The sequence below is a fragment of a genome (genome assembly GCF_019968955.1).
Source record: "MAG: Porospora cf. gigantea A chromosome Unknown PgA_NODE_510_length_16103_cov_347.873, whole genome shotgun sequence".
Lineage (NCBI taxonomy): Eukaryota > Apicomplexa > Conoidasida > Eugregarinorida > Porosporidae > Porospora > Porospora cf. gigantea A.
In genome coordinates, this window is record NW_027151739.1 from 1 (window position 1) to 12,897 (window position 12,897).

General features: G+C 54.6%; 3 protein-coding genes across 4 annotated transcripts; 1 reads left to right on the forward strand and 2 right to left on the reverse strand.

Annotated features, from left to right (window-relative positions):
- Positions 1 to 16: 16 nt before the first annotated feature.
- KVP18_004881 (uncharacterized protein) lies at positions 17 to 787 on the reverse strand (the record flags this gene model as incomplete). Its single annotated transcript, XM_067957921.1, has 1 exon — positions 17 to 787. One exon carries the CDS (start codon positions 785 to 787, stop codon positions 17 to 19), a length of 771 nt encoding a protein of 256 aa, XP_067808029.1.
- Positions 788 to 1,086: 299 nt separating this feature from the next.
- Positions 1,087 to 6,268, forward strand: KVP18_004882 (uncharacterized protein; the record flags this gene model as incomplete). 2 transcript variants are annotated; one of them, XM_067957922.1, is made up of 2 exons in its annotated part: positions 1,087 to 1,147; positions 1,188 to 6,268. In XM_067957922.1, the coding sequence occupies 2 exons, from the start codon at positions 1,087 to 1,089 to the stop codon at positions 6,266 to 6,268; spliced, it is 5,142 nt and encodes a 1,713-aa protein (XP_067808030.1). The 2 variants fall into 2 exon arrangements, with proteins under 2 accessions (XP_067808030.1, XP_067808031.1); XM_067957923.1 differs by lacking the exon at positions 1,087 to 1,147 and having other exon boundaries at positions 1,406 to 6,268.
- Positions 6,269 to 6,875: 607 nt separating this feature from the next.
- On the reverse strand, positions 6,876 to 12,592 carry KVP18_004883 (uncharacterized protein; the record flags this gene model as incomplete). Its single annotated transcript, XM_067957924.1, has 3 exons — positions 6,876 to 7,964; positions 7,993 to 11,165; positions 11,194 to 12,592. 3 exons carry the CDS (start codon positions 12,590 to 12,592, stop codon positions 6,876 to 6,878), a joined length of 5,661 nt encoding a protein of 1,886 aa, XP_067808032.1.
- Positions 12,593 to 12,897: the final 305 nt, after the last annotated feature.

Genomic DNA, 12,897 nt, shown 5'->3' on the forward strand with positions numbered 1-12,897 from the left:
TTCAAATGATTCGACCTTAAGACTGCTTGCCTTGATACTCAGCCTTGAGGTAGTATACGGCACGGCGGCCCTCTCCGCCTCTTTTCAGGTCCGCGATGCCCTCCAGTGCTGTCTTGATTGCGCTCTGCGACGCGCCTGTCAACCGAGTCAGGTCCTTTAGAGACCACCCTGCGTCTGCACGATCGTCTTCCTCAAAAATGCTGAACAGCGATCGCCGCAGATCATCTGGTTGGACAGCACCGTCGCCGCGAGCGCGCTTTTTCGTGACGGGCATCGGCTCGCCGTCAGCGTCGAAGTACTTGAACAGTCGTGATTGGGTCAGTCCCCCTGCCTCCTCGCGCAGACTGCTCTCCACAGTGCTCCTGCTGGCATCCTTCTTCAGCACCTGCACCAAACTTGACGCTTTACTTGGGTCACACGACATCTTCACGTAGCCGCGCACTTCATGGCTGAGCGCGAACTGCACCTCACTCACTTCCTCCACTGGCCGCACGGATTCGGAGAGCAAGACCAATCCGTCTCGCACCTGCTCCTTCCCTCGCAACGCGCCCAGCGCCTTGAGATTGATAAGGTCCTTCGCTGCAGGGTTTATTATCTTCTGGGTTAGTGCCATGGAAGTAGGCGACACCGTCAGACAACTGTGACCGTTGACGTCCTCCATCGCGCCGAGAACGCTACCCGCAGGAGCCAAGTGCCAGAAGTCGGCTACCTTTTTAGGCACTTGAAGAACGGTTACGGGTGTGGAGCCGTCGACAACAACCTTCGATTGTGCCACCTCTTCTGACATTCGTGAAAATCGGGTGTTTGGCGATCTTCCACACTGTGAAGCTGGAACGTGAAACCTCAACCAATGTACTCATGTGATCTTTGTGGGATATTAAGCTCGACTCACAGCTCATTCCTCCCTCTCGATCATTTTATTGCAGATGTGTTTATTGTGAAATACGCAGCAGCCCGACTCTCACCACCATTGATGCACTGCATTTTTTACGACCCAGGCGCATTTTAAGACTGCCTTTAGGAAATCATGCACGCCATATCTCCTCGGCCGGGATTTCCGGATTTTTTTGCCTAATTCTGCTAGCGATGGGCAAACGTCATAAGAAATGGTGTGATATTTGCCGTGATGAGGCCGTGGACCTAGCATGTAAGTCTGCCGTTCATCTCTTGCATTCACAGTTTTTCAGGTTCCGGTGAGGCATGTACGAAATCCTTCCACATTTCCTGTCTAAGGAACGTGGGGATTTGGGAGAGCGACGACGACGACGAGCGATATTTGTGTCCTGGGTGCAAGCAAGACGAAGAGAATGACGAGTTCTGTTACAAGTGCCAGCGCGATGATATCGACGACACACTTCTGCTGTGTGATGGCTGCCCACGCTCTGTGCACCTCAGCTGTCTCAAAATGACAGACACCCCTGAGGGGGACAGCTGGTATTGCCCAGTGTGTGACCCCGATGCGTTCAAGCCCAAGCCAAACCGTAGTCAAGTGCAGTCTAGAACTTTCGGCAAGACCAAATTAGGGAATGTTACCATCTGCTACGTTTGTCAGAAAGGAGGACGCCTGCTTGGGTGTGACCTCTGCGACCAGTCCTTTCATCCCAAGTGCATTGACCCGGAGTTTGTCAACATTGGCACCGCCGATGACCAGTGGGGATGTCCCATTTGCCAAGGCGAGGACCCGCTGAAGAATATGTTACACAAGCGTCTCTCGAAACAGGAGAGGCGGCAGATATCGACCAAGCGGCAGAGCATCATCATGAAGGAGCGGCGGAAATGTCAGGCGGGCTGGAGCCGTTTTCTATGGAGACACAGACGTCTCCTGGCCCCGTTCGTTGAGTCTGCCGTGCTCACACGTATCAAAAAAGCAGCGGTTAAGGCGGGTTCGGAACGGTCACCAGACGACCCTAACGAGTTCGCCTCCATTTTCAAAGGAATTGAGAGGCAGGCTCGTGCCGAGGGGTTTACGCTGTTGAAAGAAAACCTCAGTCTTCGCGGTTATCAGAAGAAAGGTGTGGTGTGGTTGCTGCAGGCCTACGCGGAGAAGTCAGGCGCAATACTAGCTGACGAGATGGGCCTTGGGAAGACCATGCAGACACTAGCTTTTCTGGGCGCTTTGAGGGCTAGACGCATCTTCGGGCCTCACCTGGTGATTGTGCCGCTATCCACGGTGGGCAACTGGCTGCAGGAGATCCGCAAATTCACCCCCTACTTCACAGTGACCAAGATTTGTGGATCCAAGGCTGAAAGGGCGCACTCCATGAACGACCCCGTCGCCAAGGACGGCTGCTACGACATCACGGTTACCACATATGAGACCTGCGTCACGGAAGAGTGGTTTTTCGCTGACAACATGAAGTGGAGCTGCCTGATTTTGGATGAGGCTCACAAGATAAAAAACCAAACTTCACGCGTTCGGCATTCTCTCGACCGCGTTTCAGCCAACATGCGTGTACTTCTAACCGGTACTCCTCTGCAGAATAATGTTCGCGAGCTGTTCACACTGCTGAACTTCCTCTTCCCGACGGTCCTTCGTGACTCAGAAAGCTTCGAAGCCGCCTTCCAGACGACGGTCTTCACGTCCGCCAACGACATCCAGGATACGGAGATGGACGAGCAGAGGGTGCAAGCCATCTCGAGCCTGTTGCAGAAGATGATGCTACGACGCACTAAGGACCTCGTAGTTTCGCTGCCGAAGAAGATCGAGCATCAGGTTTGGCTGCCTATGAACGCCTGTACAGCAACGTGGTATGACCTGTTGCTTTTCATATCTACAGAGGACCTGGACAACCTGAACGTGCGCAAGTTGCTTGGGACTGTGATCAAGATGCGCATCTGTTGCTCCCACCCTCGAGGAATGGTCGCCTTCCACCATCAAGAGGAGAAACTACAGAAACTGATGGAGCAAGTGGAAGACGAAACCATGAAAGCCCTCGTTAGTGCAAATGTGGAGAAGCTCAAGATGGCGGAGGGCTGGGAGCACGTGAACATGAGCAGCAAGCTCATCTTCCTGGACCGTCTTCTCTGCCAGCTGCACCGCGAGAACTCTCGCTACGTCCCAGCCTATGTAGAGTCCTATCAGCGAAACCGGGAGGACGTGTTGAGAAAGAAAAACCGAGAGGCCGCGGACGCGTTCAACTCCGAGCAAAAACGAAAGATCATAGAAGGAATACCTGTAGATTTGGACGAAGACCCCGTTCGTATCGGTAGTTTAAAGGAGATTGACGTGGAGGAGAGCTGGCTGCATGAGGAGTACGACGACGTCAACTTTGAGGATTACATGCTCACTGTTACAGATTTGCCTCCTCCGAAGGTCATTGACGAGGTTGTACCCGATTCTGAGCTGAGCTCACCAGTGGATCCTGCGGAGTTTGGCATGGATGACACGCCGCCTGTCAGACGCCAAACACGAATCATCGAGGAGTCTGATGATTCTCCAGTTCCGCAGACGAAACGAGCTGATATTTCCCTAGACTTGTCAAAAAGGATGCCACTGGTCGCTCCATTCATTGAGGACCTCACGCCTAAGACGCCTGCACGTTTCAAGGCGGGTGGAGCCGGTCGCAAACCCAAGGTCCAAGGGCCAAAGCGGCTGATGCACCGAGTGCTCGTCTTCTCCCAGTTTCGACTGGTGCTGGACGAGCTGCAACGGTACTGTGAATGGCGTGGTTGGACCTACATGCGCTTGGACGGAACCACCAACCGGATGATCCGAGAGCTTGACATTCGAGAGTTCAACTCCTCGGAGTCTACTCACCTCGTGTACTTAATCGGCACGCGCTCTGGAGGAGTAGGCATCAACCTCGTGACGGCCAATCACGTCGTCCTGTACGACGAGGACTGGAACCCGTTCGTTGACCTGCAAGCGGTTGACAGGGCACACAGAATAGGCCAGAACCGGCACGTGCACATCTGGAAGCTCGCTACCGAGTGGAGCGTAGAGGAACGCATGGCCTTCCGCCGTGAACAAAAGTTAAAGATGGACAAGCTGCTCATCCAGGTCAACAAGGAAGACGCCGAGGCCGTCTTTGACGAGCCCAACGACTCCGATGACAAAATGAGCGCGGAGGAAATCCGAAAACTTTTGAATCACGGGCGAGGTCCCGTGCAGTATCTTATCAGAAGGCTGGTGCACGAGGGGCTGGTCAGTGACCAGCCCTTCTACCCAAAACTCAACATGCCCGACGCCGAACTGCCTCGACAACCCTACCCCCTGCAGCTTAAGTTCTGGTCGCTACGTGACTTCGTGAACCACAAGCGTATGGAGATCCCGGATGGCGTGGCCATTGTTGAACAAGAAGAGGACGCCAGCGAAGACGAAGAGGAAGCTCAGGACAACGAAGCTTTTGTATCAGTAAAAGAAGCTCAGGATGAAGAGGAAGCCAGATCCGTCACTGGGACCCCGCCGCAGACTCCAGATCGCGACCTTCCCGAGAGTTCCGGCCTGGACAGCAACGCTCTGTCGCTCTCCAACTTGTCCGACGGCGCTGCCTTCCCATCGCTGCAAGTCCGACGCACCCAACGGGTGCGTCGGCAGCCCAAGCAGCTGTACAATCCGCTAGCATGGCAAACAGCGGCCGCCAAGGAGAAGAAGGTGCTCGTGCACGAAACGCGTTGCTTTCTCTGCAATGAGAAGGAGCCAAGGCCGGCCAGCCTGTCCGATTCGGACTCCGAGAGCGACGAGCCGCATGAGGACGCGTTCATCAAGTGCTCTACATGCCCGAAGGTGTACCATCGCAGCAGCTGTTTAGGCCTCACAGAGCTCCCCAAGCGGTCATGGATGTGTCCATGGCATGAGTGTTGCCTCTGTTTCCGAAGGATAAGCCAAGCCGGAGGCTTGCTGATCCACTGCTCTGAGTGCCCAACGAGTTTCTGCAACGACTGCTTCCCTCCAGAATACACCCGATTCAGGCCCTCGTCACTTTTTTATGACGAACTCTGCAAACGGGGATTCAAGGTGACGCCTGACAAGTGGATCACCTTTCTGTGTTCAAAATGCAAAGCTTTGAAAGAGCAGGACCGACGCCGCAAATTGGATAAAGAAGCCTTGGAAGAAGAGTTGGGGGCCCAGAGGGACAAGCAGAAACTGCTGAAAGAGATGCAGCAACAGAAGAAGGCTCAAGAGGCTCTCATTCGCCAGGCGGAAAATGACGCCAAGGTGGAGAAGAAACGACAAAAAACTCTGGAACAGGAGAAAAAAAAGGAAGCTGAAGAACAGAAACGGAAGATCGACGATGAAGAAAAGAGCCTTGAAGAGGACCTCAGAAATGCTTTTCAAGCTCTGTTTCCCTCCGCGTTCCTCTCGCTCATGCAGACGCTCAAAGAAAAGCACGAGGTCGAAGTGCAGACACACAACGCTGCCAATATTGACGTCAAGAAAGCTCGAAAAGTTAACCACACGGCGTTCAAAGCGCCTAAGGATGCCTTCCGTCTCTGCGACAACTGCCACATGCCGCTGCACGACTCGGCTGCGTGTCCTTTTCCTGCGGAAACTATCCGAGTGCCCGTAACGTCGCAGGTCGCCTTCATCGACATCATCGACGGTACGCCTCGCATCCCGCCTGGCGTGGCTGTGGATCCGACGGCCAAGGTTTCCCACAGAGCATTTTGCTCCAAGTGCGGGCAGCCCAGCCGGGCGCACTCCCGCAGGCATTGTGCGCGCCTGTCGGTGATGGAGGTCAATGCCTATCAGGAGCGACACAGAATTATGCGCGACGTCATCAAAGACTTGCAACTGTGTGAGCCGTTGAAAGCGTCAGTCGAGTCCGCTGAGACCCCTGACATGCGAGTACTTGACTGCACGCGACGCACCTTAACCAAGGAGGCCGAGGATGTCGTAAAGGACGCGCTGACCCGCCACGGACTAAAGATGGTGGTGCAGGACTCCGACTCGCGGGCAAGAAAGCGACAGGCCCCTATAAACAAACCGCCCCCCAAACGATTAAAGGATGCGGGCGGAATCAGCGCCAGCAGGCCTCCGTTGCCGACCCAAAGAACGCTAGACACGTTTGCTGACGCCAAGAACCTCCCAACACCGTCCAGGCCATTGCCAAGAGTTCCACCGGAGGCCAATCAAGCACGGCTTGCCAACGAAATTCTGAACCAGCCTGGCGGTGTGCAGTCCATAACTGAGCTTGTGACGGAGCAGGCTCGGAAGGGCGAGTTAGACTTGTGTGTGCAGCTGTTGGCCAATCTCGGCGGAAGTCCCCGGCTGCAGTCCCAATTGTGGCTGAAGGTTCTGGAGATCGAGCAGCGCGCTCCGTTGTGACCTTGACAGTGACTAAAACGATGATATCGATGCTCACATGCCTCCTTCTATAGTGAGTACACGGGCGGCAACACACAGTCTGGCACGCGCGAAGTGCTTTAGTGATCTCAACACGTGCACTCTCCCTCACACGCGACTCGCTGGAAATGTCATCGGGACGCATTCCACGTCACAACTGATGGAATGCGCCATGTTTTGTTCCGAAATGCTCGGATGCGAAGTGGGAGTTTTCGGAAACCAAGAGTGCGTCGGACTTGGCTCTGTGGATAACTCTGAGGAAGTCATCGGCTTCTTCAGCGTGTTCGTGTCGAAGTGCCCCAGCTGCACTGGCACGACGACTACGCATTCTACAGACAACCACACGACACCTGTCACTCCCACGGGCTCGCCATCAGATTCAGATGACGCCGTAGCAGGTCTTGTTAGCGCCAGCAGTGTCATCGTGTTGCTGGGCCTCAGCCTTAGCGCTGTGTACTTTCAAAAAGTTGCCAAGAAAAAGGCCAAGGCTCAGGATGGACTTAAACAGCACACACAAGAAAGTCTTGAGCTAGATTCTGGGATTGCCTTCAACACTGAAGCCCAAGAAGACTACGAAAACGGTTTCCACTCATAAATTTTCTACGTAACTGGCAGCCTTCTCGGCCAGGCTGCAGAGTGTCTGCTGCACAGCATCCGGTTCAGCGTCAGGGTTCTCGTCACGGTGAAGACCTGCGTTTCTTGCGACGGTGTTCAATGTCGTAGTGAACTTCTTTAAGACAAACCAGGCCTCAGACGCAGGTAACGAGTTGTCGTAGATCATTTCCTTGAGGTTAGGCTTGTCGGCCGTCACGAATTTGTAGAAGTAGGAGTTTAACTGCTGGTCCGCTGCAGGAATCAACGCGAACAGAGACGTGTCGATGTACACATGTTCCTTCGTCCAATACAGCAGCTGGTCCTGCGAAGCCATCTCCAGGTCCGTGCAGCCGCTGGATGCGACGAGTGGTGAGACTGCCTGACGGTCGTCACCACGAACACGGCGACTGGCGAGAAACGCCTCCCACCGCGACCCAGTCGCTTGGGTGTCAGTCCGGCTGAAGCTCACACCCGACAGCGGGAGTTCATAGTTTCGAGTGGCAATTGCGTCGACGGCGCCGATGCAGCGTGCGTAGCCCCGCGCTACCTGCAGGGTGGTGCGGTTGTACTCGGAGATGGCCTCCTCGACTGCGTCACATGTGTGCTTGAATACTGGGTCGTATGGCTCCAGAGTAGCATCCTGCTGAGCGAACATGCGTTTCAGCTCCATAGAAGAATAGATGGGCCTAGTGTGGAAGACTCGACAAACCAGTCCCAGGACTGCCAGGAAATTCTGGCGCTCAATCTCTGGATCCTCATTCGTAGGTCGTACCAAGCCATGCAGCACTCCACGTAGCAGCATGGACACGAACACGAAGTTACTGGGTTCCGCGGCTATTAACGCCGTCACAAAAGAGTTCAGCCCGTCGATCATGCCGTCCTCCGCAACGACTCCCATACGCCGCAGGAAATCGATAGTGAACCGCAAGGCGACGCGGCTCTGGGCTTTTAAGCGGTGAATTTCATCAGGAGTGGGGGCTTCCACGGCATTCTTCACACCGAACAGCGGACTGAGGTAGAAGGACTGAATCGACAAACACACATTCTCATGATCCACGCCGCATGCACCAGAAGGCTGGTTTCGCTGCGTACATAGGCCATAAGTCCCTTACGTTCTTCTTGTCCTTGGACAGGATGAGCTCCTCTTCTGCCATTTCAGATGTACGCTGCTGCAATTGCAGTAGCCGAAGAGTCTGAGCACTGGTGACAGGGAACTCACCCGTGAGGATGGGTAAAGGAGCAGACAGCAGCCTCCTGATCTTTCGAGGCGGAGTACCCCAAAACAACGTATGTCCGAAAGAGTCGTATCCTCTTCTGCCAGCTCGACCAGAAGTCTGCCTGAACATGAGAGGCGTCAAGAGAAGTGAATCGCCGAGGTATACCACACTTTTGCAAGGCATGTGTACACCGACAGCCAGGGAGGTAGCCGTGATTACCACGCGGATGCAGTTGTAGCGGAAGAGGATTTCAACGGCGCGGCGATATCCAGGAAGCATGGCTTCGTGGTGTAGAGCTATTCCACGCTTGATACCCTCGATTAGGATGTCGTCACAGTAGCCCCTCAAGTCATTCACCATGGTGTCATAGACCTCCGAGTGGATTACCTGCGAATTTCGGTCAGCAAAGGAGAACAGAGAGTTGTGTTCCTCTGAGATGTCCACCGGAGGGGCCACCGGCGCAACCGGAAGGTCCGTGCCAGCATCCGTTCCGGTTTCTATGCGTTTTCTGCCATCCAGCTTCTGGCTGCGGGATACGCTCGCCATCTTGAGGGCAGCCTCGTAGTTGAGCAGGGCTTGCTTGTAGTCTTCCTGATTCTTCTTGTTCACTGACTTGGTCTTGTGGGCGCGCTCTTCAGTGCCCCAGTAGTGGTCGTACTGACGACTCTGCAGCCCACTCACAACTCCATTGAAAATACGCCGCATCTCCGAACGATTGAAGTTGAAGATCATGGACGGCAGAAGTTTCAGGTTGTCCATTGCGAAGATGAAGTCAATGAAGGAGTCAGGGTGCAGGTAGGGCGACTTGGCAGCAGACTCGTCGTCCAGCAAATCCTTGAGAACGGCGGTTGAGAGGGCTTCAGGCTCGGCCTGTTTCGCGGTTGGTATCCCAAGGTCGAGTGTCTTGACCCCGTCGTCAGCGTCGTCATCCAGCTCGCCGCATCGCTTGGCGTCCCAGTCGGGAATACGCTCCTGCTGGGCTCGGCCGACCCGCAGCAAGGTGTCAATCAACCGGTTGAAGTCGTTGTGAGTAAGCACTCTCCTGGTCACCATTTCGGCGATGCAGTCCATCAAGCGCTGCACGAAGCCTCGGTACTCACGCTTGGTTATGCAGTACGATTGAGAGAAATACGTGTTGGGTTCCATGCCCTCGCGACACTCCACAGCCAGCGGGTGTTCCTTATCTGCGAGGATCGATTCCAGTGCGAGGAAGAGCGCTAATCCGTCCTTGGGAGGTACGTAGAAGTTCGCCAGGACGTTTTGATGAAGCACCTGGTTGTAGTGAAGCAGTCCAAAGGGATTGACTCTATACAGGTCGCTGACTCCTCCTCGCGAGTCATACATCAGCATTTCAAGATCAGCAAACCGCTCATTGTGGGTGATGAGATGAACCTTGCCGTCCTTAAAATGCTTGATGTCAGCCAACCAGCGATGGAAGGTGACAGGGTTACCAATCGTAGCAGACAATGCCAGGAAAGGACACGGGATGCACTGTAGCAGCGTCTCCCACTTCTGACCCTGAGACTGGTCCCCATCACTGACACCCAACTCCTGGGAAATGGAATGGATTTCATCGAAGACGACATACTTCAGGCGCTTCACCAGGTCCCGATAAATGACGGATGTAACGAACATCTCGAAAACGTCCGGCTGTGTAACAAGAATCTGGCACTTTGTTGGGTTTTGGGCTGCCTCTGCGAGTAGCGTGCCCGAGAGGCACATCCGGACAGTTTTTGGATATTGCTTGTTGCGGAACCGGCCGTAAACCTCGGCATAGACCTGGCGAACCAGGAACTTCGACGGTGCTACGAAGACTACCAGGCAGGAGTCATCGAGGCGTAGAGCTTGGTCCATGGCGTAATACGAAATGAAGGTCTTGCCGCTGGCCGTTGGTGCCACCACTACCACGCTTTCCTGACGATCGACGATGTCCAGCAGCTCCCGCTGCCATGCGTCGGGTCGGAAGCAGACGCGGCTGTCGTTCGTAGATCCCAGAGTACGGTCCATGGTGGGACCCATGAACTGCAGCTGGAACGTAGCCTCACTCTCCGCAGCGATGCGGAAGTCAGCGAGCGGGATGCCGTCGGGGTCCTCGTAACAGCTGTCCACATACGTCGTGAGCTGGCGAGTTTTGGGGGGAGCGATCGCACTCAACACAGCAGCGTCGCTGGTCTCCTTCGCACGTTCGAGGATTCGAGACTTCCATCTGGCGTACACAGCTTGAGAAGCGTGGTAGAACCCTACTCCGAATTGCAGCCGTTGGATCAGTTTGATATCATCGCCGGTAAGTAGATCCAGGTAACACCTGACGAAGTCGCAGGAGAACTTGTACAGCACCTCCACGCATTTACGCACCTTCTCAATGTCCTTGTCCGCGCTGAACATCCTGGACCTGTAACTAGTAATCTTCTTGTACGAGTCTTCTAGAATGCGGCGCAGTAGAGTGTACTGTGAGGAGGGCAACAGCAAGATCCTCGAGACAGCGGGAAAGTCCATGCAGGAGTCCATGATGCGGTCCTTCCCTGCGCACATCACCAGGATGGCCAGGCAAAACTTGTCAGGGTTCGGACCGTGAACCTTGAGCATGCCTTTCCACCGCTTTTCCAGAGTTTTGAGACGTTCGTCGTCTTTGATACCAACTTCCTTCTTATTCGCCTCCTGGTTGGCTTGAATGATTAGGTCCTTCTTGGAGAGCTTTGCCCCTTTCTTGGGCTTAGCCTTTATGTCGTGACGCTTGGACTTTGTCTCCTCCACGACAGCATTCCATACGTGCTGCCGGCCTTCAACCACCACGATTGGATGGTGCAAACCCTTGTTACCCAGAGACTGTACCGTCAACTCAACGGTGTTGGCCGCTCGTGCTTCTTTTCGCTCACGTCGTTTACGCATCGCGGCCTCTGCAGTGCCCTTGAATCGGGCGATGTACGCCTTGTCAGCCTCACGCTCGGCGTCGTCTAGGGTCTTCATCAGGTCATGGGCGAGATCGACACCCAAGGCCCTATCCCACGCACGGTGGGTAGAGAAGAAGGCGTCGTTGGTTGTCGAATCGTCATCCACGATTTGCGTTTCTGCATAGGGAACCTATCGGCAACTCACTTGGCATCTGCTCCTTTACGTTGAGGCAGCTCATGAACTGATTCTGCATGGGAAGCAACTCGGTGTCCTCCAACGGAGTCATGACGGGGAGATCCGGAAGCACCGTGGAGCTCAAGCAAGCAAAGTCTATATCGAAGAGATCAGAGCCTCCGATCTGCTTCCACGACGACTCCAGTGCTTTCTGGCTAGACTCATCAATGCACAACGCACCTGTGCTCCTGGATGCCATTACCTGATGTGTCACCAAACTGAATAGGTTGTAGTCGAAAAAGTCAACAACACTCTCTGGAACGAGGCCGCAGACTCGTACAAGAAAGCTCGAAAGGACGCCTGAAGACATAGCGAAGAGGAAGTTCAGGGCGTCGGAAAGCGAAATTGACTCGTCTGCCGCTGTGAGATGCACGGAGCATCCCTTCATGGCGCGTTGATCGAGCGACAGGGTGGATTGGAAGTGGATGGTGATAAAGACTAGCTTCATAACGACGATCACGAACGCGTCGCTGGTTTCACACCCGTCGATGCCCTGCAGAAGGCTTTGTAGACATGCGACACGGATGTCGCTGGAGACAGGGTGGGACGAGGACTCATCATCGTCCTGCTCTTCCAGGCTCTCGTTGATCATCTCCTCAGCCCGAGGATCCACAGAGGTCGCTAACGTTGACAGTGCCATGTCCGGCAGCAGTGTGGGACACAGATACTTGCGTCCCATGCGCTTGGTGAGGCCAAGGAGGGATACAACAACCGATGAGCGCAGTGTCGCGTGCACACATGATAGAAGGAGGAAGCGCAGTTCGCGGCGCTCCTTCTCGTCCGTCACATGTTTAAGACAGGTGGTCCCGTCGTCTATTAGGAGTGCGTTCGGATTCGCGGTGGAAAGGAGCTGTGTGTATTCTGGATCGTACCAGGACGACACTTTAATGCAGTCGATGTTCGAGACGCGACAGTGGAGAATGAAAGCCTGACGCACGAACCAGAAGACGTGCTGTTCATTGGCGTCGTATAGAGGCTTGAGACCGTCGAAAAAAAGTAGGCTGAAGTGTCCTCCGCAGTTGGAAAGGTCCAGAAGGTACCTCTCAACCGCGTAGAAAAAGCGAAGGAATTGTGGCTTCTCACTCATATTGCCCAACGCTTCATCCAAGAGGAACTTCAGCAGCAGCGTATCACCGTTGATGTAGAACAGCGAATCACCACCGATTTCATGAATCAGGTCGTTTTCGGTGGGATGAGCCTCTGAGTACCACCAGTGCAGCAACCACTCAGGTTTTGCCGGCAGCCGCTGCGGGAAGGCAGCCATGTGGTCGCGCATATCCAGCACGCTCTCCTCCGCGTCGTGCTCGTGCACGGAAAGCATCGGCGCCGCGGACACTGCTTCAGTCGTCGCCAGAGTGCTCTCGGCCATCGAAAATGAAGATTACCACCGTCGTAAAAGGTCAACGTTATCCACTAAGCACATCACAGATAAACGTTATCCACCAGACACACACAGGAGGCCGTCGCCTCCCGAGGGTCCCGTTCACTCGCAACCTCTGCAAATAGCACCAGCCCTCCCTGGTCCATGAGATTGGCGCAGGTGTCACTTGGGGCCAGGGCGCTCATGAACTTCAGGGCTGAGAGCAGTCTACGAGTCTGGAATGTGCTCTCGGCGGAGGGAGAACTGGTTTGAGACAGTTCTTCAGTCTCTCCTAAGTCGTATCGCAGGCTCCA